This window comes from Hylobates moloch, unplaced genomic scaffold (assembly GCF_009828535.3).
Source record: "Hylobates moloch isolate HMO894 unplaced genomic scaffold, HMol_V3 SCAFFOLD_11, whole genome shotgun sequence".
Taxonomy (NCBI): domain Eukaryota; kingdom Metazoa; phylum Chordata; class Mammalia; order Primates; family Hylobatidae; genus Hylobates; species Hylobates moloch.
In genome coordinates, this window is record NW_026652286.1 from 85,843,255 (window position 1) to 85,867,757 (window position 24,503).

The 24,503-nt window shown below is 42.1% G+C and overlaps 1 protein-coding gene across 17 annotated transcripts in view; it reads left to right on the forward strand.

Annotated features, from left to right (window-relative positions):
- Positions 1-24,503, forward strand: part of NCAM1 (neural cell adhesion molecule 1) — a 320,167-nt gene that overhangs the window by 248,215 nt on the left and 47,449 nt on the right. For 9 of the 17 annotated variants that reach the window (XM_058446702.1, XM_032167416.2, XM_032167422.2 and 6 more), the window contains exons 4-9: positions 74-217; positions 594-731; positions 1,816-1,933; positions 2,386-2,555; positions 8,898-9,040; positions 15,498-15,527. In XM_058446702.1, the coding sequence (XP_058302685.1) occupies positions 74-217; positions 594-731; positions 1,816-1,933; positions 2,386-2,555; positions 8,898-9,040; positions 15,498-15,527 (743 nt within the window). The remainder of the gene's footprint in view (positions 1-73; positions 218-593; positions 732-1,815; positions 1,934-2,385; positions 2,556-8,897; positions 9,041-15,497; positions 15,528-24,503) is intronic. The other 8 variants (XM_058446700.1, XM_058446706.1, XM_058446699.1 and 5 more) reach the window with 1 other exon arrangement.

The window sequence follows — 24,503 nt, forward strand, 5'->3', positions numbered from 1 at the left end:
GCATGGCTCTAGTGAAAGGGGATCTTTGTGGGAGAAGCAGCTATTTTCCCTCACTCTTCTGTTCATTTTCCAGAGAAGCTCATGTTCAAGAATGCACCAACCCCACAGGAGTTCCGGGAGGGGGAAGATGCCGTGATTGTGTGTGATGTGGTCAGCTCCCTCCCGCCGACCATAATCTGGAAACACAAAGGCCGAGATGTCATCCTGAAAAAAGATGGTGAGACCTGAATTTCCTGGCATCTGCCTTTTCCCCAGGCCACCAAGTTCCCTAGCTTTTTCACCTGTACTGAGGCATTCCAATCCAAACTCCAATTCATGTGTGCCTGAACCCTCATGTGGTTTCTGGGTCCTGAATAGATGTATATCTGAGGTTGGTATACTTAGGTACTTGATTTTCTCTCCAGTATGAAAGACAAATTTCTAATAGACATTTACTCTTGGCTGTATTTCAAAGCCAGGGACACATTTTCTTGTCTGGGCTTAAAACCCCACCCTATAAGACTGAAGTTAGGAAAAAGGAAAGAGACTCAGCCACCTGCCTGCAGATGCTCTCTGACTGATTCTTGGATGAACCTGCCTCTTATCTCTTCTAGTCCGATTCATAGTCCTGTCCAACAACTACCTGCAGATCCGGGGCATCAAGAAAACAGATGAGGGCACTTATCGCTGTGAGGGCAGAATCCTGGCACGGGGGGAGATCAACTTCAAGGACATTCAGGTCATTGTGAATGGTGAGGAGATCCCGTTCTTCCTGATCTCTGCATTGCTACAACCTTGGTTCTCCAAAATCATTCTCTTTAACTTCCTCTTTGGTCTGTAAGTTAAATCCTGTCCTGACTTAATCATCCATCTCAGCTAAATCCCCTCCCCACCGTAACATCTAGATTTCTCTCTTTTTTTTTTTTTTAATATACTTGCCTATTGGATCTTCCCTCAACTATGAGGGATTTTAGTGTAGCAATTGAATGTCCTTCACCATTCTGTAGCACTAAAAACTTTCCCCCTGCTTACCTCTTAATCCTCATTGTCCTTGGTGTTACCATAAATGTGAAGTTAGTCCGCTGCTTAAATGTTCAAAGAAAATATTGCAGTCAACTCAGGCCTCAGAATAGTCAGAATCATGATCCATAGGCTTATTAATCTTAATTTGCAGTGTCAAATAAACACACCCATGGAATCGATCTGACATTTACAAGATGTTTACAGGAAATTATAATGTCAGTACTAAGAAAATAAGTAAATCAGGGTTGAATTGTTTTGACTATTGACACATATTTTTTTGCCAAACTCTCCCCCTCTCATTCCTTTGGTAAAAAACAGTTTTGTACAAGGTTGTTTATCACAGTCCCAGAGAAATGGCACTCTTTTTTGTAGCTGATGCATTCGAATTGGTGTTCACCATTTAACCACTGGGAGCAGTAATGTCCAACTTTTTCCAGTATGAAGAGCCCCTTTTTAACATCAGGTTTCACTGACCCCAGTAGTTAGTAAGTTTAGTATGCCTTGACTGAGAAAATATATAATGAAAAATAGTGACTATAAATTGAATACCATCTTAACATGAATAAAATGTATTATTATAGCTTCTCAATTAATGAAAAACAAAAATGCATGTTTGTAGGAGAACTGTCTATTCAGTCTGCAGAAGTTATTTAGTACACACATGAATTTCGATTCCTGACACTAACTCTGTAGCTGCACAGGACGTTTGTCCCACAGGCTGAGAACTCCTGACCTGGAGCGGTGTCTCTTCTCCAGGCCATTGGGTTCTTCCAAATTTTCACAACCACCCCGTGACACCCTTTTTTCCTTCAGTGCCACCCACCATCCAGGCCAGGCAGAATATTGTGAATGCCACCGCCAACCTCGGCCAGTCCGTCACCCTGGTCTGCGATGCCGAAGGCTTCCCGGAGCCCACCATGAGCTGGACAAAGTAAGAAACTGGCTCATGCCTTTTATCATGGACTAGAGGAGAATGGGGCATCATAAAGTCTGCTCCACGTTAGTGTCTCAGTGGAATGGATGTGGGCTTCTTAGGAATATCAACCCCAGGAGAAGAATGGACTCTTCTATAAGATTCTCTTGCTTGTGCATTGATTATTCCTTCAATTTCAGCCTTGTGGGGGCAGAGTCAGAGCCAGAGGATGTGGTCTTGGGAGCCCACTTTGAAACCTTTGTGGGTACAGTTGCAGCCCTTGGATAGTCAGAGGATGGAATAGAGGAATAAGAGGTGTATGTGGACGTTCAACCTGGTGCCTTAACTTTTTGTGAAGACCGAGGCGTCTTTCCCATTGACTCAGTCTGCATTCTATGGAACCTAATTAAAAATAAATGTCTTACTTCTGTGGTCAAAATCATACTACTTTGCATTTCTACACACTCTAGGGATGGGGAACAGATAGAGCAAGAGGAAGACGACGAGAAGTACATCTTCAGCGACGATAGTTCCCAGCTGACCATCAAAAAGGTGGATAAGAACGACGAGGCTGAGTACATCTGCATTGCTGAGAACAAGGCTGGCGAGCAGGATGCGACCATCCACCTCAAAGTCTTCGGTAAGGGCAGTGGGGGCCCAGGTCACTGCTCTGCCACAATTCCCTTTCCTCTGCACATTCAGTCCGTCAGTAAGACCCTGGCCACTCTCCCTCAGAACATAACCCAATGCAACCATTTCTTGCCAGTTCTACCACCTATGCCCTAGTCCAAGCCACCATCATCCTCACCTGGACAGTCTCATAGCTGGCCTCCCTGACTCTCCCTATTGGTCCACTTCGTTCCCTTCTGCTCACAGTAGCCAGAATGACCTACGTGCCACCCATCTGTTTGAAAGCCTCCAGTGGCTCCCTATGGCAACCAGAGTAAAAGTCAGACTCCCTGCAATGGCCTACAAGACCAGATATGAACTAGCTCTTGCCTTCTTCTCCAGCCTCATCTTTCTTTCACTTTGCTGCACATGCAAAGTTCTCCAATCACACAGGCCTTCTTCATGTCCCTCAGACATACCAAGCTTGTTCTTCATCTCAGGGTCATTGCCCTTGGTTTCTCTTCTGCTTGGAATATCTTTCCCTCCGATCCACTCTGAGCTGCCTTCTTCTGATCCACCATTCAGATCTTAACTCAAACTCAGCTTCTCAGTGGCTCCTTCCTTCACTGCCCTGGCTAATTCAACTCCCCCTGCACTGCGACCACCCCCGCCCACCTCCACTCATCTCTCTTTCATGACTCTTACTGTATCTTCTTTGCTGTACTTAACAGTACCTGAACAGATGTCATTTGCATATGTGTTTTGGGGATTGTCTGTCTCCTACCTCTACTAGTGTGTAAATTTCCAGATAGCAGAACCCTGGCTGTCATACACGGCGTTATCCCTGCAACTCCAAACAGTGCCAGACTTGGCATAGGCCCTTGGTAACTTTAGTGGTCGACGGGCTGGCTGCTTTGCCTTGTTTGCCTCCTTCCCTGGCCTGTGTGAAACAGTGTTATGGAAGAGCCCCCACCTCCCTGCTCACTTCATCTTCATAAACTCAGGAAACTTCCATTCATTTCAGAACTGAAAAGCATTTTAACCTGATCTTGAAAAAAGAATTGGTTGCAGAGAAACATTTAACCTAATGGCCCTCAAGTCTCTCCGCATGTCTGTTTAGAAAACACAGATAAACTGGTCTACTGTAGACAGCACTGCTGGGGAGGTGCCAGTCTGAGGGGCAGCTCTTGTGCATGGAGCCCCCAGGTCATTAAAATGTGCACCTGGGAATCAGGGTTGGGGCCTGCTTATCCAGCCTGATAAGGAGAACTGTTCATAAACACAGACCTTTGAAAATCAAGACTTTATATGCAAATGACCTGCTAGTTATTCAGTAGTAAACAGCTGGGTTTAGAAACAGGCTATCAGTTTGGTTCAAGTTAACTGTACGTATTTGAGAGTGAAAGCTAAACTTCATGAAAAATATTCTTGAAAGTCTTTTCTTGAATTCAGACTGATCTTCCCCAATCACTTTTGTTTTAGTAAGTTTTTCCATATTATAGAAAAAGATAGATGCATTTGTTAATTAATCCCTTCACTTAGTAAATATATATGGATCACCATTGTTGCTGGACAGAGGGGCTACAGAGATGAATAGGATATGATCCCTTGACCCTGGGAAGCACAAAGAGGGAGATAAATGGATAAGCATAACGTTATAGTAGTGTCAGCAACATTTGAGTGACTGCTGTGGACTCAGTCATTGCCAAGTTTACAAGATGAGTAACATGGACTCTGTCCTCGTCGGTAGGTTCACAGGCTAATGTAGATAGTCAGCGCTGGAATTTGAAATGAAAACACATTATTATGGCTTCATAATAGCAATATGCACAGTGTTTTCTAGGAAACAAGTTCTCTGGTCCTGTGCGATGTAAGTTAGAGAAGTCATTAAAATGTACTATTTCATAAGTAGGAATTACCCAGCTGAAGGAGTGGATGAGAATTTTAGACAGCCTGGGCATAGGCACAGAGGCAGGAAAAGCACAGGCTGTGCTGAATGGGAGCTTCTTGTGGACAGGGGCTGTGTCTGTTTTACTCACAGATACATCCCCAGCACCCGCATACAGTAGGCACTAGATTGAATAAATGAAGGAACTGTCATTAGTTCTATATGATGAAACAAACATACATATGTGGCAGGGAGATAAGCCTGGAAACACGATCATTACCTGTCTTTAGGAAATTATTTTAGACTTTAACTCCATAAAGTAATAATAATATCAAACACAAGCAGAACACCTATAATGTGCCAAGCATTCTGTGAAGTGCTATCTGTAAGTTAACTCTTTTAATCCTCATCACACCCCTATGATGTAGATTTTATTATTATCCCCATTTTACAAAGGAGGAACCTGATCACAGAGGGATGAGGTGCCTCTGGATTCACACCGAGGCAGGTGGCTCCTAAGTCCCTTCTCTAATCTAACAATGATGGTGGTTAACTCCAGGAAACCCAACAGAACACAAATTGTATCTGAATTACATAGGGAGTGTCTGGCAATACTAGAATCAGTGCACTCTGCCTGCACCACCAGGTAGCTCATGGTTTCTCTGTAAAAGCAACTCAGCCCTGACTTGGCTGGGCATGAACAGATCTAGGCTTCTCTTCCAGGCCTCTCTGGTGGTGATGGCTGCCTCAGAGTAGTGAGTTCAGGGCCATGTGGGACCGTGGTAGAGGGAAGAGAGTGGGTCAGGTCGACGGGAGGCGGTCACAAGGCAGGGAGAGTAGGGCGGGGAAACTGCTAAGACAAGATATGTCTTCTCACCCCCACCTTGGACACATACACCCCTCTTCATCACAAACACACACAAACACACACAAACACATATACACATATTTCACAATTTCTTTCCCGAGACTGCAGCTGGAAGAATAGGGAGCATAGTGGGGCAAACAGAAGAGGTGGCCAGGCTCCTGAAGAGACAGGGCAGGAATCATAGATTTGTAGAGACTGAGTCCATGCAGAATGCGAATCCTCCCCTGTCATAGTCTGAGGAGCGTTCGTACACCCTCCCTGAAGGAACCTGGTGCCTCCTCTCCACCACCTTTTCCCATCCATCCCCCCTTCTCATCCTCCTTTCTCTCCTCCTCCACTGGCCTCCCCGTTGGTTGAGGAGACTGATACAGGGCTAGGGAGACACCTGGGGAGGGACCAGCTGGTTAGGGCTCCTTCTCCTTCCACTCTTTTATTCCCTTTCCAGCCCCTTCTGACTTGCCATCGTGGACCATCACTGGGGGAGAAATGGGACAGGTTCCCCAAGTGGGAGTAGAGTCTACAGCAATGAGGTAGAAAAGGGAGGAAACCTGTAGCTTAGATAGTGAAGAAAAGCCCAGAAGTCCTGTGGCTTCAAGAAAGGATGTCCATCAGTATGTATGGAACATATCTCAATTAGGGACTTTATGACGTAATTTGCATCATTCTTTCCTAAGAAAAAGACATGTTCTAGCACATGTTGCCTTAGTTATTAGCTAGATGCTCCTTTGACTAAGTAGGTGCATCCTATCGTCCTTTAAATTTGGCAGTGAATTCTCATTACTGTTGTCCCCATGCGTGCCTCTGAAGAAGAAGTTTTGTCTCTATTGATTCTTAGGATGCTCATGTACATGCTCTTGAGGTCTCATGCTGCTGTGGCTGAGGCAAGTTCACCAGTGGCCAGGAGCCCTGTGTCTCAAGCAGCCCCTGAGGGTTACAGCTAAGGACAAGCAGTGGCCTGAAAGAAGGTGCATCTGGTCATGCCCCATAGCTTAGTGCCCAACTTCTTTGTTCAGGGATGCAGGGGCCTCAGGGCTCTTCTTCGGCTAGGGTTGTAGGAGCATGGACTGGAGTGGGAGTAGACAAGGCTGCCTCTTAGTGGCAAGCTTTCTTGGAAAACTCACAGGAGGAAATATGGGGAAAGGTGCAGTGGAACAGTCTGAGGCACTAAGGCCCATGGACGCAGGTGGAGAATAGAACAGGGATCCAAAAGCCAAGAACTCATAAGAGAGGTTAATTAATAGAGGGCAGGGGGTGTAGGAAGATGAAACCCAGGGAGATCCCTCTAGATGCTGGAATGCAGAGGGAGGGAATCTTTTGAGTAGGGTGACCCAGCATCTGTCCCTGTTTGCCTACTAATGCCCTTTGTCCTGGTGTAATTATTTAGAGCCTCTCATGTCACTCTCAAGAGTGTCCCAATTTAGACAATAAATTATGTATATCACCGTCTTGTTCTAAGGTGGCATCTGAGCTTTCTGAGTTAGTTCTGACAGTACTGCTTCTAGAGTAATAGAGAATTAAGTTATCAGTAGGAAGCTCGCCTTCCTTCCCACAGCACTCTGTAGACTATACAAAATTAGCCATAATCATGTTTTAATAAGAATATGGTTTGCCTTTTTTCTAAGGAGTCATACAATGCACCTTCTGTAGCCATCTGGGAAATGGAGCCTCCAAGGCCAAATATTAATAGATGGCAAATGACCCTTGCCTGTCTTCTGTTAACCTTCGGCTGCCGTGACAAAGTACCGCAGGTCAGGAGAAGGTCAGCAAAACACTGTCCAGATCTCAGAGTCTGACAAGATTTTAAGAGGCCCCAAATTCAGCCTTCCTGGGATTGTCTCCAGACCCCAAAGCAACTGTTGAGTTTAGCGAATTCAGTTGTATGGCTGAATTTTTTTTTAATTTTTTATTCTGTGACTTTTACAGTATAGAGATTCAGCTCTTATTTTACCTTTATTTTATTTTATTAACCTTTTTGTTTTTCATGTTTATTTTATTTTACCTTTATTTTACTTTACCCTCTCAAACTTCCCTTTCAATGGCACTTAGCACATATTCCTTCCAATACGAGTTGTAATATTCTCAAAAATCATACTTATTAAGGAAGACACAATAGGGAAACCTATGAGGTTTAACCTCATTCATGTGGACTCCATCAACTAAAATCTATGAACATTTGGCCAAATTGGATTGAGATGTGCCTATGTGCTATTCATCAAAAAAGGATTTGCTAAACAGGCTGTCAGTATGCATTACCTTTAGGCAAATATTTGAACTATATAGGTGATTTTATGTAGAAGCAGGTATTTGTAGCAAAAAGTATATAGTTCTATTATTGTTTTCTATTTATTAAGACAGCATCAAAGACCTCAACATGGAGAATATATATAGGCAGTTGTTTATTTGCCTACTTAGGGTTACTGTATGAATTTGAATATAAAGCAAATGTAGTCTTTCAAAAACTAGCTATCATTCTCTTGGGGTTTTTTGGTTCATTTGTTTGTTTCCCTAGCCTGGCCTTTTCCTGTATTCACGAAATAAGTTGAATTTGTGCAGTGTTATCTTTTCTCTTCCACACAAAGTTCAGCAATTTCAGAGCATAATTGTTTTAAATTGGGAAAATTCAATTTTCTCTAATGTTTTAACATTTAACTTAGCTTTGGAATGCTTGTGTTTTTTTGCATTACCCAAAACATTTGGAAAATGAACTCATCTCAACTCATCTCCTTCCCATCCTGAGCCCACCCCAGAGCCCCCATCCAGTTCCTTGCCTGATTTCTTCATTTGAGTTAATGCTAACACCATTCTCCCAGTCGTTGAGACTCCAAGTCACTTGGACTCCTTCTTATTGCTTCTTTTGGTTCTTCTCACCCCTCCTTGCCCTCTGTTCAGTTACCACTTACTGAACCTTCCTTCAGCATCTGTCTCAAAGCTGCTCTTTGCTGTTTCCCCTCGAACGACCTCGTTCAGGATCCAACGTTACTGCACATCTGGGTCATTGCCAGGGCTTCCAAACTGGTTTTCCCACCTCAAAGTTTTCTCTTGTCCAGTGCTTCCTGAAATGTCCCTAGATTAACCTTCTTGAAATACAAATGTTTTGTGCCCCTGATTAAATGCTGTCTGTGGGCCTCCACCAGGCACCAGGTAAAATTCTAGCCATCCAGCCTCACTTTCCTGTGCCTCATGCCACACTGTTCTCTTCCCAGCCATCTCTTTATGTTTTTGCTTTTTTGCTTTTATTCAGTCAGTTTCCTACACTTCACATGACTCCATCTCCACCCTAGAGTTCCACCTGCTGAAAATCTCATGGCCCAGCCCCAAAGCCGTTTCCTCTTGAAGGCTCCATCCAGGGAGTGATCTTCCGCTGCATCATGCCTCCTGCATTCCTTGCCCTTATCACTCTTACTCTATAGGATATTTCTTATTATTATGGTTTCTGTGTTGTCACATGCCTACATCATTGTAAGCCTTGGAGAGTCAGGTCTGTATCTCCTAAAACACCTAGACTAGGGTCTTGTACTTAGCAGATAGATAGCCTTTGTTGGATAGGTGCATGCCATCGTTTAAACCCAGAAAGCTCAATAATTAGATAAACTCAGAGAAATATTTTGTCTTTTCAGCAAAACCCAAAATCACATATGTAGAGAACCAGACTGCCATGGAATTGGAGGAGCAGGTCACTCTTACCTGTGAAGCTTCCGGAGACCCCATTCCCTCCATCACCTGGAGGACTTCTACCCGGAACATCAGCAGCGAAGAAAAGGTATCATGCTGCCCAGGAGTTTCAGGGCCTTGGAATGCAGACTTAAAGCAGATTGAGTCTGCTCGTGCCCAGTTCTCTTTGGTGAGCTGGGAGATGGGTTATGGTCACCAGAGGCCACAGCCAGATCCCGGGGCCTCCCTCCCCAGTCCTGCAGGACATGGCCTGCTCAGCATCCCCTTGCGGTGGAATAGACACAATTCCTTGGATAGGTTGGCAGGGGCGTGATGTATGCGCATGCTCAAGTTAGATGTTCTGGGGAGGAGGCGGTGGTGATATTCAATCCCAGAGTTATGGAGCTGTGAGGGAACAAAGAGAAGGCAATATTCTGGTGCACCAGGTGACATGTCATCATCTCAAGAGCACCCTGGGAAAGATCTCCCAGAAATAACCAGGCTCAAAATGAACCCATTAATTCTTTTTCTTGTGTTTGTATACTCATGCTATATATGCACTTATGCACAAATGCCTGGTTGCCATTGTGTCTGCCTGTATTCTTGGTCACATTCGGATACCATTTTGTTCTAAAGGCAAAAATATTTAGCAGTTTCTAAATGAGGATTACATCCTGGTTGTTCAATATATTCATGGAGGGTTTAAGAACATTGTAGCAACCTTCCTGGCAAATTAAAATGGTGGGAAAGATTGAGCTTTAAAGTCCATGGATTTATAGGCCACCAGAAAGCTAACTTTATTGTTGACAATATATAAAAACTGAGGTGATCCCACATCATACAGCCCTTGATTATTGAGTGGGCCAAAAGTAGGAGGAAAAAGCTTGGTTTTAAGGCAACTTAAACCCTCTTATGGTACTTCTCCAATCTCATCTTGTATATCCTGTAGTAATGGGCTTTGTTTTAGTTAGCCCAAGTTTTGTCACCTAGTCAGGAGTAATGGCCTTAGCTTTGTGAAACATTTATAATGGATTGCTTATTGATCAGAATGTCAAAAATGATAGATTTTCACTCTTCTGCCTGCCTAAAGGAAATCTCTAGAGAGAGTAAACTCAAATAAAGCCAGAAAGGATAGTGTGAAATACCAGAGTTAAATTTGGGATTTGCATTTGAGGAGCTGATTTCTATCCCACTAATAGAAAACAAAACTGCATTAAATGGAACAGAAATTGCTCTTCCAAATAACCTATTATTTTTTGCAACTTTTACCTGCAGAGTTAAATTCAGCTTGACAAAAAGTCAACTGAGGAACTGCTAAATATTTTTGAAACCCACATATGCTGTTTGATACTGTGAAAACCAGCTAGATTAAGAGATATGGTGTTTACTTGGATACTTGCTTTATCAACATTAGAATTAAACTCTCAGCTAAGATTTCAGCCCCACTCATGTGTGTTATGTGGATTGAATGTACATTTCAGGGCTTAAACCACAAGACTGCTGCTTGGCCGATCTTTCTACATCAGCTTAAAAGTAGATTTTTGTCCAGAGTGACCCAGTGTATATTGTTGACCTATAGTGAAGGACAGAAATAATATCTATCTCAGATGAATGATACTTTTGAACTCTATATCTTTTCTAGGAATAGCTCAACAGCCAAGCTAGACCAGAAAGGTTATCAAGATTTGTGCCTACTGAGGTTCTTTAATAGGTTGGCACTTCTGGTTTGTAGCTATGATTTCATTTTTATAGAATGAGAATAATAGCCAGGAGCTAATACACATTCATACTTGCTAAATATGGAGACCAGTGTCCAGCAGAGACTGTCTTCAAGCCTAGTAGTGACTACTTTTTATATAATTCTGGTATCGCTATAGATCATTTGTCTTAATCTTAGATCGCTGTTTCAGCCCAGCCACATTGGTTGTATTGTATTTCTTTTACTTGCCTTCAGGTTCACTTTATTGGAATATGAGTGAATCGGTGTTAAAACAAGTCCTCCAAATCAGCTAGTGATGTGACACCAGACTGACATATTTGCCTAAGTGAAACCCTATATAAGAAAATTTGCCATTTCTGTTAATTATATATTGACATCAAAGAGGCATATTGTCCATCTTACACTGTGGATAGCTAATAATTAAGAAAACAAATATAGGCTGTTCGTGAACTGGTTGGAGTACAGAAAATAAATTTCACTTTTACTTTGGCAGCCTCTCCTCATGTTCTCCTCCATCCGAAGTTGCATTCTATATAATTAGGAATCAAGATTACTAGCATCACTATAATTGTAGGAGTGGAAAACAACCATTTTCTTTTTAAAATCAGGGTGATATGCTAAGCAAACAAGAATAGATGATTGTATCTAATTGGTCAGGTAAAGAAGCCTCCTGAGATTCAGATCACATAAAATGCTAAAATCATAGATGTTCGGAAGGCACCTTTTGAGGTCATCCAGTCTCACCTGGCACCCTGGCCTAGCATCCTTGCTGGGAAGCCAGTCGGTCCCTGTCTGAAGCGTGATGGTGTCAGTCTTCTGCAGGGGAGTTGGCCAATGCTGAAGAGCAGAACGAGCTACTTCCTTGCTCCTTCTTCCACTCAGTCCTCCCAGCCTCTGCCACTCAGTCCTTTGCATGACAGCCATTAAAAACTCTCCGACTTTCCTCCAGTCCACTCCTCTTACCTTGAACACACCAGTTATTTTCACTATTTCTCATATGTCATAGTTTCCATGCCTTTTATCTTTCTGGTTGTCTTATACTAGATAGTTTCAGTTCACTAGTGCTCCCCTAAAATTTTGCTGTGCTCAGTGTAATTAATGCAGACTTCAGGAGGGCTATTGCCTCTTTGATCTGGATGCCATCATGCAGAAAAAGGCGCATTAGCTCTTAACAGTCTCCTTCCTCTTTTGCCTCATATTGAGCTTGTGGTCAACTAAAACGCTGAGGTCTTTTTTTACATGAACCCCATTTAAGCCACATATCCCCTATCTTGTTCTTATGCATTTGATTGGTTAACCAATATTGCAGAATTTTATGTTTATTTATGTTAAAAATTGCATTTTGTTTGTTGCAGCCCAGTGCTTCTCAACAGGGTCATGGTGGCAATTTGGGAAGAGGCTTCCTTCACTGGGACTGTACTGTGCATTGCAAGAAACTTAGCATCTCTAGTCCCCTTCCTGTTAAATGCCAGTAGCCACCTCTAATTGTTACTAAAAATATGACACATACAAACACGCTGTGGCTTGAGAATGACTGTTTGAGTCCATCTTTCTAACCAGTCAGGACTGACTTTCATTAGAAATTCACCTTAGAAGTCTGTGTGCCCAGGGCACTTCAACCCATGTGTATATTAAAAGTAAAGAAGTAGAGCAGTCAGTGGAGATCCCAGCCTAAGCATAGAGCCCAAGAGCAGGCAGTCCAGTAGCCTTCCCAATGCAGTCGTCGTCTAACATTTGTATTAGCTGTTGCTTCCAATCTTGTATGAACACTTATTTGCAATATCTTTGTCCAAGTCACTGATAGAAATGTTGACTAGAACAAGGTCAAGTGCAAAGCCCTTAGACTGCCACAATGGCTTCCTTCTAGCTCGGTGGCTCAAAAGGTAGGCCACTTGATGCCATGGTGCCACACTGCGCTCTCATGGTTTGTATGACTTTAGTGGAGGGTTCAATGATTCCTTTAACAAAGTTAGTTACAGTATTAGCAAGTTAAAGCAGTTTTGTGTTTTGCTTCACTGCTGAGTTTAGTCTAGTATTAGTCTTCTTAAGGGAAGAGGTGGAAAAAAGGCATTCAACCATAGACATATAGTTATTGACTTTCTAATGGAATACCAATGTTCTTGTTAATTATAAAAGAAGGGGGGAGGTAAGCAAAAACAAGTACAATGAGCCTGAATGTCATGCTCTACCTTTGATCATGTCTCTGTATTGAGTCTAGTTACTCTTTTGAGAATGACCATTACCAGTCTGTTAAGCTTCAGCCAGTTGAATTGGTTTAGCTCAACAACCGATAATAGCTAGGGTACCTAATTGTTTGGATCATTGAGATCATTAAGATAGATCAGCTGTCCAAAAGTTGATTCATTGCCTAGTAGTTACTATTACATTGACCAAAAAAATTGACCATCATAATGAGTCAATTTGATCATCTGTATGAAAGTCATTGTGATACCTCAGAAAGCTTCTGCTTCCATGTTATTTCATTACTCATCCTGCCCAGATTCCTTTTAAATATTGCCAGGTGTTTGAGTGAGTGTTGCTAAATTCCAGGTGTCATTTACCTACTGACTGAGACCAGTGGTTGATGATTTACATACTCTATCCCTGGCAGAAAAAAATCCATCATATGCCTCTTTGAACATCTCTATGCCTTTGAAATGACTGACAAAGGCCTATGAAGCCTTATTAAGGAAAGGAGAGCAGTGAAGAATTGAGATCAGAAGAGACAGGAAAAATGAAAAGCATTCTGTGAACCTTGAATCTTAGGCCAACAGAATATCCCACGAGTAAGAGAGAACTTTTTTGAAGTTCTGGATTCTTTGGAAGCTGGAGTTTCCTTTTCACGAGAAAAAATTCCTCATTCAGTACAAACCCAGGGCCTGCTTTTAACCACTGGAAAAGATGACTGCATTGAGCAATCAGCCTGGTTTATCCAGCGTGTGGGCACATGAATAATGGAATACCTAAGAACATTATAGAAATGCTTCACTTTAATTTATATACATGTTCCTGCAGACTTGTGTGTAAGACAATAAAATATGAATATCAAAACAACCTAGAACAATTTTTGGAGGATTACTAATCATACCCTGATTTATTTCATAAGTGTGTACATTTGCATATCAGGTTGTCCTAATGTGGGTCACACATTCAGCAAATTGTTAGGGCCAGGATATTTCCTATCATTCCACCAGGCACAAAAGTAGAAGGTTATGTTACTGGAAGCTTTGTGTTACTAGCAACTACTTATTCGAAAAGCCACAGAACCATAGTGATTTGGGAGAGACACAAGAATAATCAGATTTGAAAAAACACACAACTCAATGGGATAGAGTCTCTCAGAAGAAAGATCTTGATTCCTGCAGCCCTGGCATGTAACCGACAAGCTTCTAAGTGATGTGGAATTGGCAAGGACATTTGACGTGTTGGCCTACTGTTACTTTGGTCTCTGCATGTTCCTCTGTTCTCACCTTCTTCATTCCCACATCATGTGACATAACTCGAAATTTCCATCTCATTTCTCACAAAAGTTCCTTGCATTTAGTGGACTCTTACTAAATGTTTGCTAACTTATTTTGCATTCCCTGGATTGCGTTGCTATGATTCTGGCATCTTTTCTATCCTTTTTCCATCTGAACATCAGAGACAATCAGGCAGTCTTGCCATGTAACAAAAAGAACAATGCAGCTATCATGTCTTTGAATCCTAGTATGAAAAACAGATAAACTGTAAGGAGAATAGATTTCCAAGTGCTGGAAAAATAAAAAAATCTAGATGTGGGTGGAAAATCCCTCTAACCTCTATGTCCCTTGGTTGGCTTGCAAATGCCAACTTGTGAATGGAATGCCATGTTTGATGGAGATGGTACATGCTGGAGCCCACATACCATCTGGGCATTCTCTGCTGTTAAGGACTGGAGCCCTGCGTCAACCACTCCCATTTGGTATCCTCAAAGCTTCCTGACTCCTGGTCTCAAGGACTTCATACTTCTCATTCCTAGTGTACCTCTCTGCTCCTTGCTTTGTTCCTTTTTGGCAATAAAAATTTGATTTTAACAGAATGCATGCAAAGAGTTATAAAATGCATGAGCATTAAATGGCATTAGTATATCTATGATAAGCTGCCTTATAAAATCAAAGGAGGAGACCTCTCTCTCTCTCTCTCTTTTTTTTTTTTTTTTTTTTTTTTGGAGACAGAGTCTCACTCTGTTGCCCAGGCTGGAGTGCAGTGGGCACAATCTCACTCACTGCAAGCTCTGCCTCCCGGATTCACGCCATTCTCCTGCCTCAGCCTCCTGAGTAGCTGGGACTACAGCCCGGCTAATTTCTTTTTTTTTTTTTTTAGTAGAGATGGGGTTTCACTGTGTTGGCCAGGATGGTCTCAATCTCCTGACCTCGTGATCCACCCGCCTCAGCCTCCCAAAGTGCTGGGATTACAGGCATGAGTCACTGCACCCGGCCGGAGGAAACCTACTCTCTAAGTGTCTCTAGATAATGTGGTTAGAACTAGTCATGTCACCAAATACTATGAGCAATATTTAAGGTATTTTGGAACAAGAGCAGTCTGGTCCTATTGGTATTCATAGCTAGGTATACCAAAGATTAGGAAAGCCTGAACCTTTTGAATTATACATTTGAATGTGCCTAAGGGGGAAAAAAAGCTGGACATAAGCTAAATCCTAAATTAAATTGTGTAATAAACACACCATTGAAAGTGGGCCGTGGAAAAAGTTCTGAATTAAAGAAAAGCTGCATGTGCACGGAATGCAGTGTGATACATTCTCTAAAGCAACATGTTGTAAAATTTTACTGCTTTCTTGTTGTGTTTTATATCTTGTTTTCTCCAGGCTTCGTGGACTCGACCAGAGAAGCAAGAGGTATAGCTTACCTGACCACTAGCCAGTCTTTAGTTTTGAAAGCATTACAGTTTAACTCACCATTGCAGTTTAATAACCAGACATGCTAAACTAATTAGTAATTTAGTTAGATTAAAGAATAGGTCGATAGTGGTAGACATTACTTAGCAATAGTATCGTTTTAGGATGAGCAAGCAAGCTGTGTTGGGAGTGGATGAACAAATCCATATTATTTCCCAAAACTGGGTCTTATTCTCTTGCTGGTGCTGGTAAAATCAAATCCAGGTAATTACACCAATAGAAATAAATTGCCCCCAATTCCCAGGCCAGGCATTTTGAAATGGTGAAAGTTTTTTGACTCACATGGTTGATGTGGCTCTGGACCATAAAGTCACAGAGTTAGTGATCTAAAAACCACTCCTCCCTTTCCTTTCCAGCTCAACTCATCTTGTTGCTCACTTATTTTATAATGATCGGTCTTGGTAAATTATCACATCACGTTTCATCTCAAAAGCAATGCAAATGACATCTCTCGTTGGTTTTCCCAAATTGCTAAACATATCTCTGTTACTTTTACAGAGCATTAAATTTATGAGATTAGAATGATGTGGTACAAATGGTTTTATGTTTTTTAAAGTCAGTAGCATTTAGCCTTTGAAATTTCTCTGACTCATTGCTTCAGTTTGGATAATGTGGGACTTAGTTTGAAAACTGAAGCTAAATATTAATCTTTAGACCTTGATTGCCACATCTCAAGACCCTGCTTATGATCATGTCTATAATTTTTTACCTGATTTTTATGAAGTGACATACAGTGAAAATAAAACCAGTAGACTTCAGATGAGATTCAAGGATCTAATCTCTAAGGACTTTTTTTAAGTAGCCTTTGCCTTTTATCCAGATGGGGCTTTGATCGTGTAATGCTGTAAATGCAGAACATGATGATCCTATAGATTCTGTATTTTAATTTGGTAAATCTATCCTCTTAGTCTTTCAGAAATGATAATTATTCAGAACATAGAACTCATGTGTTCAGGTCAAGGCTATACATATTTATATGCTGTTTAATATTTAAAAGTTGACTGCCTGTCCCCAGGCACTGATCTTAGTTTCCGCACATGAACAGGCTGCCACTGTCAACTTCAGTTCATTATAAAGTTCCTGTGTATAAGACCTTCCTCCCTGTCATTGGGATGACTGTTAAGTGCACGACCTCACTGAGATGCTTCCTGCCTGTGGCACAGGGATCACTTAGTGCTATCACAGGTTGGGTGCTTTATTGTCCAAAAGTCATGGACCCACTGGGATTGGGGAAGAGAGAGAAGGGTTAATTGTCAGCCACTCTTAAGCAGCTACAGATCTCATTCTGCTTGGCCTCATACAACTTTCCTTGTCATTCTCATTTAGAGCTGGTTGAGGAGGAGCTGAGATTTATCAGGGAGCATTAAGGAGATGTTAAGAGAATTATTATTGTAAGTGGAAGTAATAGGTTTACTCCCATGAAAGCAGACACCTCACTCCGTTTTTCAGAAGTGTCCTTATCATGAGTGTCTTACTTTGGACGTAATTGACTTTCAAGTGAATGCTGCCCCTAGGGCTCAAAAGTTCCATTCTCTCCTGTTTGTCTCATTCGGAGATGAAGACCATAAGTTCAGATGAGTGCAAAAGAAGGCTCGGGTTATGGCCAATTTCATTTTGTAAGTTCTAAAAGTGTTAGCACTTTTACCTGGAAGGAGGGAGACAAAAACATTTTGATGAGAAGAATAATTATCATTACCCTTCATACTTTTGGGGAAAAAAGGAGTTTTCTTGCCATCAATAACTTTTCATACTTGCCCAGAGCTCATCTGCTCCTTCTGCTGCAGCCTGGGTGGTCAGCATGACTTTTTGTCTGGATGGCTGGTAGGTTGCACACCCTGAAGTTGTGCAGGAGCCATAGTAAAAGCATTTCAGGGGAAGACAGTCTAATGACACTGGAGTCTATCTGTGTATCCTCAAAGGGAGAACGGGGCATCTGGCAGATAATTCCATCATCAAATCTGTAGTGAGCCTACTGCAAAATAAGAATTCTCTTTAGAAGGCTGGTCTGTGGACATCATTAAACAGGAGAAATTTCCACATGGAGAAATTTCCTGAAAGAAACTAGATAGGAATTTAAAAAAAAGTATGACTGTCCACGCAACTGTTTTCTAAGCTTCTCTTCAACCATTTTCTAGATTATTCTGAGTAAAGACTTGGAATATCCCCTGCTTTGTTGTCGTTAAGGTCCTGTTCTTGCCTACGTTCATTTCTCTGCCTCTTTTGTTACAACATCTCTTCCTTATGGAAATGTTCTCTTGACTTCCAGAAGAGTATGGTTCAATTTCCAAGTTTGTGTGTGGCAGCCCCAGGACAAGTCTGGTCTGTGTTACAAAGAATTTTAGTTCAGTTGCTGGTTGATATCACAGAGATCACCAGAAAGGCCAGGGGTTGTCCTTAAGTTCCCTCTGCCTTCAGTTCTGCTTTGTTTTGGACAAGTAGGAGTGACAAGCAGGTCAGCACAGCCCTTTAGAGATACCTGCAGGGATGGCCCCATGCTCTCAAGGTCACTAGTCTAGACTCATGGGTAAAGACTTGTGTATGATGTATGAAAATAGCCCTGGAGGTAGGGGCGGTTCCAAGATGGCCGAATAGGAACATCTCCAGTCTACAGCTCCCAGCATGAGCGACGCAGAAGATGGATGATTTCTGCATTTCCAACTGAGGTACTGGGTTCATCTCACTGGGGACTGTCGGACAGTGGGTGCAGGACAGTGGGTGCAGTGCACCGAGCATGAGCCGAAGCAGGGCGAGGCATCACCTCACCCGGGAAGTGCAAGGGGTCAGGGAATTCCTTTTTCTAGCTAAGGAAAGGGGTGACACACGGCATCTGGAAAATCGGGACATTCCCACCCTAATACTGCGCTTTTCCGATGGTCTTAGCAAACGGCACACCAGGAGATTATATCCCGCGACTGGCTCAGAGGGTCCTACGCCCACGGAGCCTCACTGATTGCTAGCACAACAGTCTGAGATCAAACTGCAAGGTGGCAGCAAGGCTAGGGGAGGGGCTCCTGCCATTGCTGAGGCTTGAGTAGGTAAACAAAGCGGCCGGGAAGCTCGAACTGGGTGGAGACCACCACATCTCAAGGTGGCCTGCCTGCCTCTGTAGACTCCACCTCTAGGGGCAGGGCATAGCTAAACAAAAGGCAGCAGAAACCTCTGCAGACTTAAATGTCCCTGTCTGAGAGATTGGAAGACAGCAGTCATTCTCCCAGCATGCAGCTTGAGATCTGAGAACGGACAGACTGCCTCCTCAAGTGGGTCCCTGACCCCCGAGTAGCCTAACTGGAAAGCACCCCCCAGTAGGGGCAGACTGACAGCTCACACGGCCGGGTACCCCTCTAAGACAAAACTTCCAGAGGAACGATCAGACAGCAGCATTTGCTGTTCACCAACATTCGCTGTTCTGCAGCCTCCGCTGCTGATACCCAGGCAAACAGGGTCTGGAGTGGACCTCCGGCAAACTCCAACAGACCTGCAGCTGAGGGTCCTGAGTGTTAGAAGGAAAACTAACAAACAGAAAGGACATCCACACCAAAACCCCATCTGTACGTCACCATCATCAAAGACCAAAGGTACATAAAACCACAAAGATGGGGAAAAAACAGAGCAGAAAAACTGAAAATTCTAAAAATCAGAGCACCTCTCCTCCTCCAAAGGAACGCAGCTCCTCACCAGCAGCGGAACAAAGCTGGACAGAGAATGACTTTGACGAGTTGAGAGAAGAAGGCTTCAGATGATCAAACTTCTCCAAGCTAAAGGAGGAAGTTTGAATCCATGGCAAAGAAGTTAAAAACCTTGAAAAAAGATTAGACAAATGGCTAACTAGAATAACCAATGCAGAGAAGTCCTTATAGGACCCGATGGAGCTGAAAACCATGGCACGAGAACTACGTGACGAATGCACAAGCCTCAGCAGCCAATTCGATCAACTGGAAGAAAGGGTATCTTGATGGAAGATCAAATGAATGAAATGAAGTGAGAAGAGAAGTTTAGAGAAAAAAGAATAAAAAGAAATGAACAAAGCCTCCAAGAAATATGGGACTATGTGAAAAGACCAAATCTACATCTGATTGGTGTACCTGAAAGTGACGGGGAGAATGGAACCAATTTGGAAAACACTCTGCAGGAAATTATCCAGGAGAACTTCCCCAATCTAGCAAGGCAGGCCAACATTCAAATTCAGGAAATACAGAGAATGCCACAAAGATACTCCTTGAGAAGAGCAACTCCAAGACACATAATTGTCAGATTCACCAAAGTTGAAATGAGGGAAAAAATATTAAGGACAGCCAGAGAGAAAGGTCAGGTTACCCACAAAGGGAAGCCTGTCAGACTAATAGCTGATCTCTCAGCAGAAACTCTACAAGCCAGAAGAGAGTGGGGGCCAATATTCAACATTCTTAAAGAAAAGAATTTTCAACCCAGAATTTCATATCCAGCCAAACTAAGCCTCATAAGTGAAGGAGAAATAAAATACTTTACGGACAAGCAAATGCTGAGAGATTTTGTCACCACCAGGCCTGCCCTAAAAGAGCTCCTGAAGGAAGCACTAAACATGGAAAGGAACAACCGGTACCAGCCACTGCAAAAACATGCCAAATTGTAAAGACCATCGAGGCTAGGAAGAAACTGCAGCAACTAATGAGCAAAATAACCAGCTAACATCATAATGACAGGATCAAATTCACACATAACAATATTAACCTTTAATGTAAATGGGCTAAATACTCCAATTAAAAGACACAGACTGGCAAATTGGATAAAGAGTCAAGACCCATCAGTGTGCTGTATTCAGGAAACCCATCTCACATAAAGAGACACACATAGGCTCAAAATAAAAGGATGGAGGAAGATCTACCAAGCAAATGGAAAACAAAAAAGGCAGGGGTTGAAATCCTAGTCTCTGATAAAACAGATGTTAAACCAACAAAGATCAAAAGAGACAAAGAATGCCATTACATAATGGTAAAGGGATCAATTCAACAAGAAGAGCTAACTATCCTAAATATATATGCACCCAAAACAGGAGCACCCAGGTTCATAAAGGAAGTCCTTAGAGACCTGCAAAGAGACTTAGACTCCCACACAATAATAATGGGAGACTTTAACACCCCACTGTCAACATTAGACAGATCCACGAGACAGAAGGTTAACAAGGATATCCAGGAATTGAACTGAGCCCTGCACCAAGTGGAACTAATAGACATCCACAGAACTCTCCACCTCAAATCAACAGAATATACATTCTTCTCAGCACCACACCGCACTTATTCCAAAATTGACCACATAGTTGGAAGTAAAGCACTCCTCAGCAAATGTAAAACAACAGAAATTATAACAAACTGTCTCTCAGACCACAGTGCAATCAAACTAGAACTCAAGATTAAGAAACTCACTCAAAACCACTCAACTACATGGAAACCGAACAACCTGCTCCTGAGTGACTACTGGGTACATAACGAAATGAAGGCAGAAATAAAGATGTTCTTTGAAACCAGCGAGAGCAAAGATACAACAAACCAGAATCTCTGGGGCGCATTTAAAGCAGTGTGTAGAGGGAAATTTATAACACTAAATGCCCACAAGAGAAAGCAGGAAAGATCCAAAATTGACACCCTAACATCACAATTAAAAGAACTAGAGAAGCAAGAGCAAACACATTCAAAAGCTAGCAGAAGGCAAAATAACTAAGATCAGAGCAGAACTGAAGGAGATAGAGACACACAAAACCCTTCAAAAAATCAATGAATCCAGGAGCTGTTTTTTTTTAAAAGATCAACAAAATCGATAGACCGCTAGCAAGACTAATGAAGAAAAGAGAGAAGAATCAAATAGATGCAATAAGAAATGTTAAAGGGGATATCACCACTGATCCCACAGAAATACAAACTACCATCAGAGAATACCATAAATACCTCTACACAAATAAACTAGAAAATCTAGAAGAAATGGATAAATTCCTCGACACATACACCCTCCCAAGACTAAACCAGGAAGAAGTTGAATCTCTGAATAGACCAATAACAGGCTCTGAAATTGAGGCAATAATTAATAGCTTACCAACCAAACAAAATCCAGGACCAGACGGATTAACAGCCAAATTCTACCAGAGCTACAAGGAGGAGCTGGTACCATTCCTTCTGAAACTATTCCCATCAATAGAAAAAGAGGGAATCTTCCCTAACTCATTTTATGAGTCCAGCATCATCCTGATACCAAAGCCTGGCAGAGACACAACAAAAAAAAGAGGATTTTAGACCAGTATCCCTGATTAACATCAATGCAAAAATCCTCAATAAAATACTGGCAAACCGAATCCAGCAGCACATCAAAAAGCTTATCCACCATGATCAAGTGGGCTTCATCCCTGGGATGCAAGGCTGGTTCAACATACGCAAATCAATAGACGTAATCCAGCATATAAACAGAACCAACAACAAAAACCACATGATTATCTCAACAGATGCAGAAAAGGCCTTTGACAAAATTCAACAGCGCTTCATGCTAAAAACTCTCAATAAATTAGCTATTGATGGAACATGTCTCAAAATAATAGGAGCTATTTATGACAAACCCACAGCCAATATCATACTGAATGGGCAAAAACTGGAAGCATTCCCTTTGGAAACTGGCACAAGACAGGGATGCCCTCTCTCACCACTCCTATTCAACATAGTGTCAGAAGTTCTGGCTGGGGCAATCAGGCAAGAGAAGGAAATAAAGGGTATTCAGTTAGGAAAAGAGGAAGTCAAATTGTCTCTGTTTGCAGATGACATGATTCTATGTCTAGAAAACCCCATTGTCTCAGCCCAAAATCTCCTTAAGCTGATAAGCAACTTCAGCAGAGTCTCAGGATACAAAATCAATGTGCAAATATCACAGCATTCTTGTACACCAATAACAGACGAACAGAGAGCCAAATCATGAGTGAATTCCCATTCACAATTGCTTCAAAGAGAATAAAATACCTGGGAATCCAACTTACAAGGGATGTGAAGGACCTCTTCATGGAGAACTACAAACCACTGCTCAATGAAATAAAAGAGGATACAAACAAATGGAAGAACATTCCATGCTCATGGATAGGAAGAATCAATATCATGAAAATGGCCATACTGCCCAAGGTAATTTATAGATTCAATGCCATCCCCATACCAATGACTTTCTTCACAGAATGGGAAAAAACTACTTTAAAGTTCATATGGAACCAAAAAAGAGCCTGCATTGCCAAGCCAATCCTAAGCCAAAAGAATAAAGCTGGAGGCATCACACTACCTGACTTCAAACTATACTATAAGACTACAGTAACCAAAACAGCATGGTACTGGTACCAAAACAGAGGTATAGACCAATGGAACAGAACAGAGCCCTCAGAAATAATGCCACACATCTACAACTATCTGATCTTTGACAAACCTGAGAAAAACAAATGGGGAAAGGATTCCCTATTTAATAAATGGTGCTGGGGAAACTGGCTAGCCATATGTAGAAAGCTGAAACTGGATCCCTTCCTTACACCTTATACAAAAATTAATTCAAGATGGATTAAAGACTTAAATGTTAGATCTAAAACCATAAAAACCCTAGAAGAAAACCTAGGCAATACCATTCAGGACATAGGCATGGGCAAGGACTTCATGTCTAAAACACCAAAAGCAATGGCAACAAAAGCCAAAATTGACAAATGGGATCTAATTAAAGAGCTTCTGCACAGCAAAAGAAACTACCATCAGGGTGAACAGGCAACCTACAGAATAGGAGAAAAATTTTGCAATCTACTCATCTGACAAAGGGCTAATATCCAGAATCTACAAAGAACTCAAATTTACAAGAAAAAAACCAACAGCCCCATCAAAAAGTGGGCAAAGGATATGAATAGACACTTCTCAAAAGAAGACATTTACGCAGCCAAAAGACACATGAAAAAATGCTCATCATCACTGGCCATCAGAGAAATGCAAATCAAAACCACAATGAGATACCATCTCACACCAGTTAGAATGGCCATCATTAAAAAGTCAGGAAACAACAGGTGCTGGAGAGGATGTGGAGAATTAGAAACACTTTTACACTGTTGGTGGGACTGTAAACTAGTTCAACCATTGTGGAAGTCAGTGTGGCGATTCCTCAGGGATCTAGAACCAGAAATACCATTTGACCCAGCCATCCCATTACTGGGTATATACCCAAAGGACTATAAATCATGCTGCTATAAAGACACATGCACACATATGTTTATTGTGGCACTATTCACAATAACAAAGACTTGGAACCAACCCAAATGTCCAACAACGATAGACTGGATTAAGAAAATGTGGCACATATACACCATGGAATACTATGCAGCCATAAAAAATGATGAGTTCATGTCCTTTGTAGGGTCATGGATGAAGCTGGAAACCATCATTCTCAGTAAACTATCCCAAGGACAAAAAACCAAACACCACATGTTCTCACTCATAGGTGGGAATTGAACAATGAGAACACTTGGACACAGGAATGGGAACATCACACACCGGGGCCTGTTGTGGGGTGGGGGGAGGGGGGAGGGACAGCATTAGGAGATATACCTAATGTAAATGATGATTTATTGGGTGCAGCACACCAACATGGCACATGTACACATATGTAACAAACCTGCACGTTGTGCACACGTACCCTAAATCTTAAAGTATAGTTAAAAAAAAAAAAAAGAAAAAAAAAGAAAAGAAAATAGCCCTGGAATGTATCAGCACTGTCAGCCCTCAAAAATCCAGTATCTCCAACAAACTGGGTGTCACGAGGCTTTCCAGTGAAGTGCTCCACACCTGTTTGTTGTCATCTCTCATTAATGTGTGGCATCTCCTGGGATGCATCTTTCAACCAACCAGCATCCCAGACTTATAGGTCAAAGCAGAGGATCAGAGACCTCAT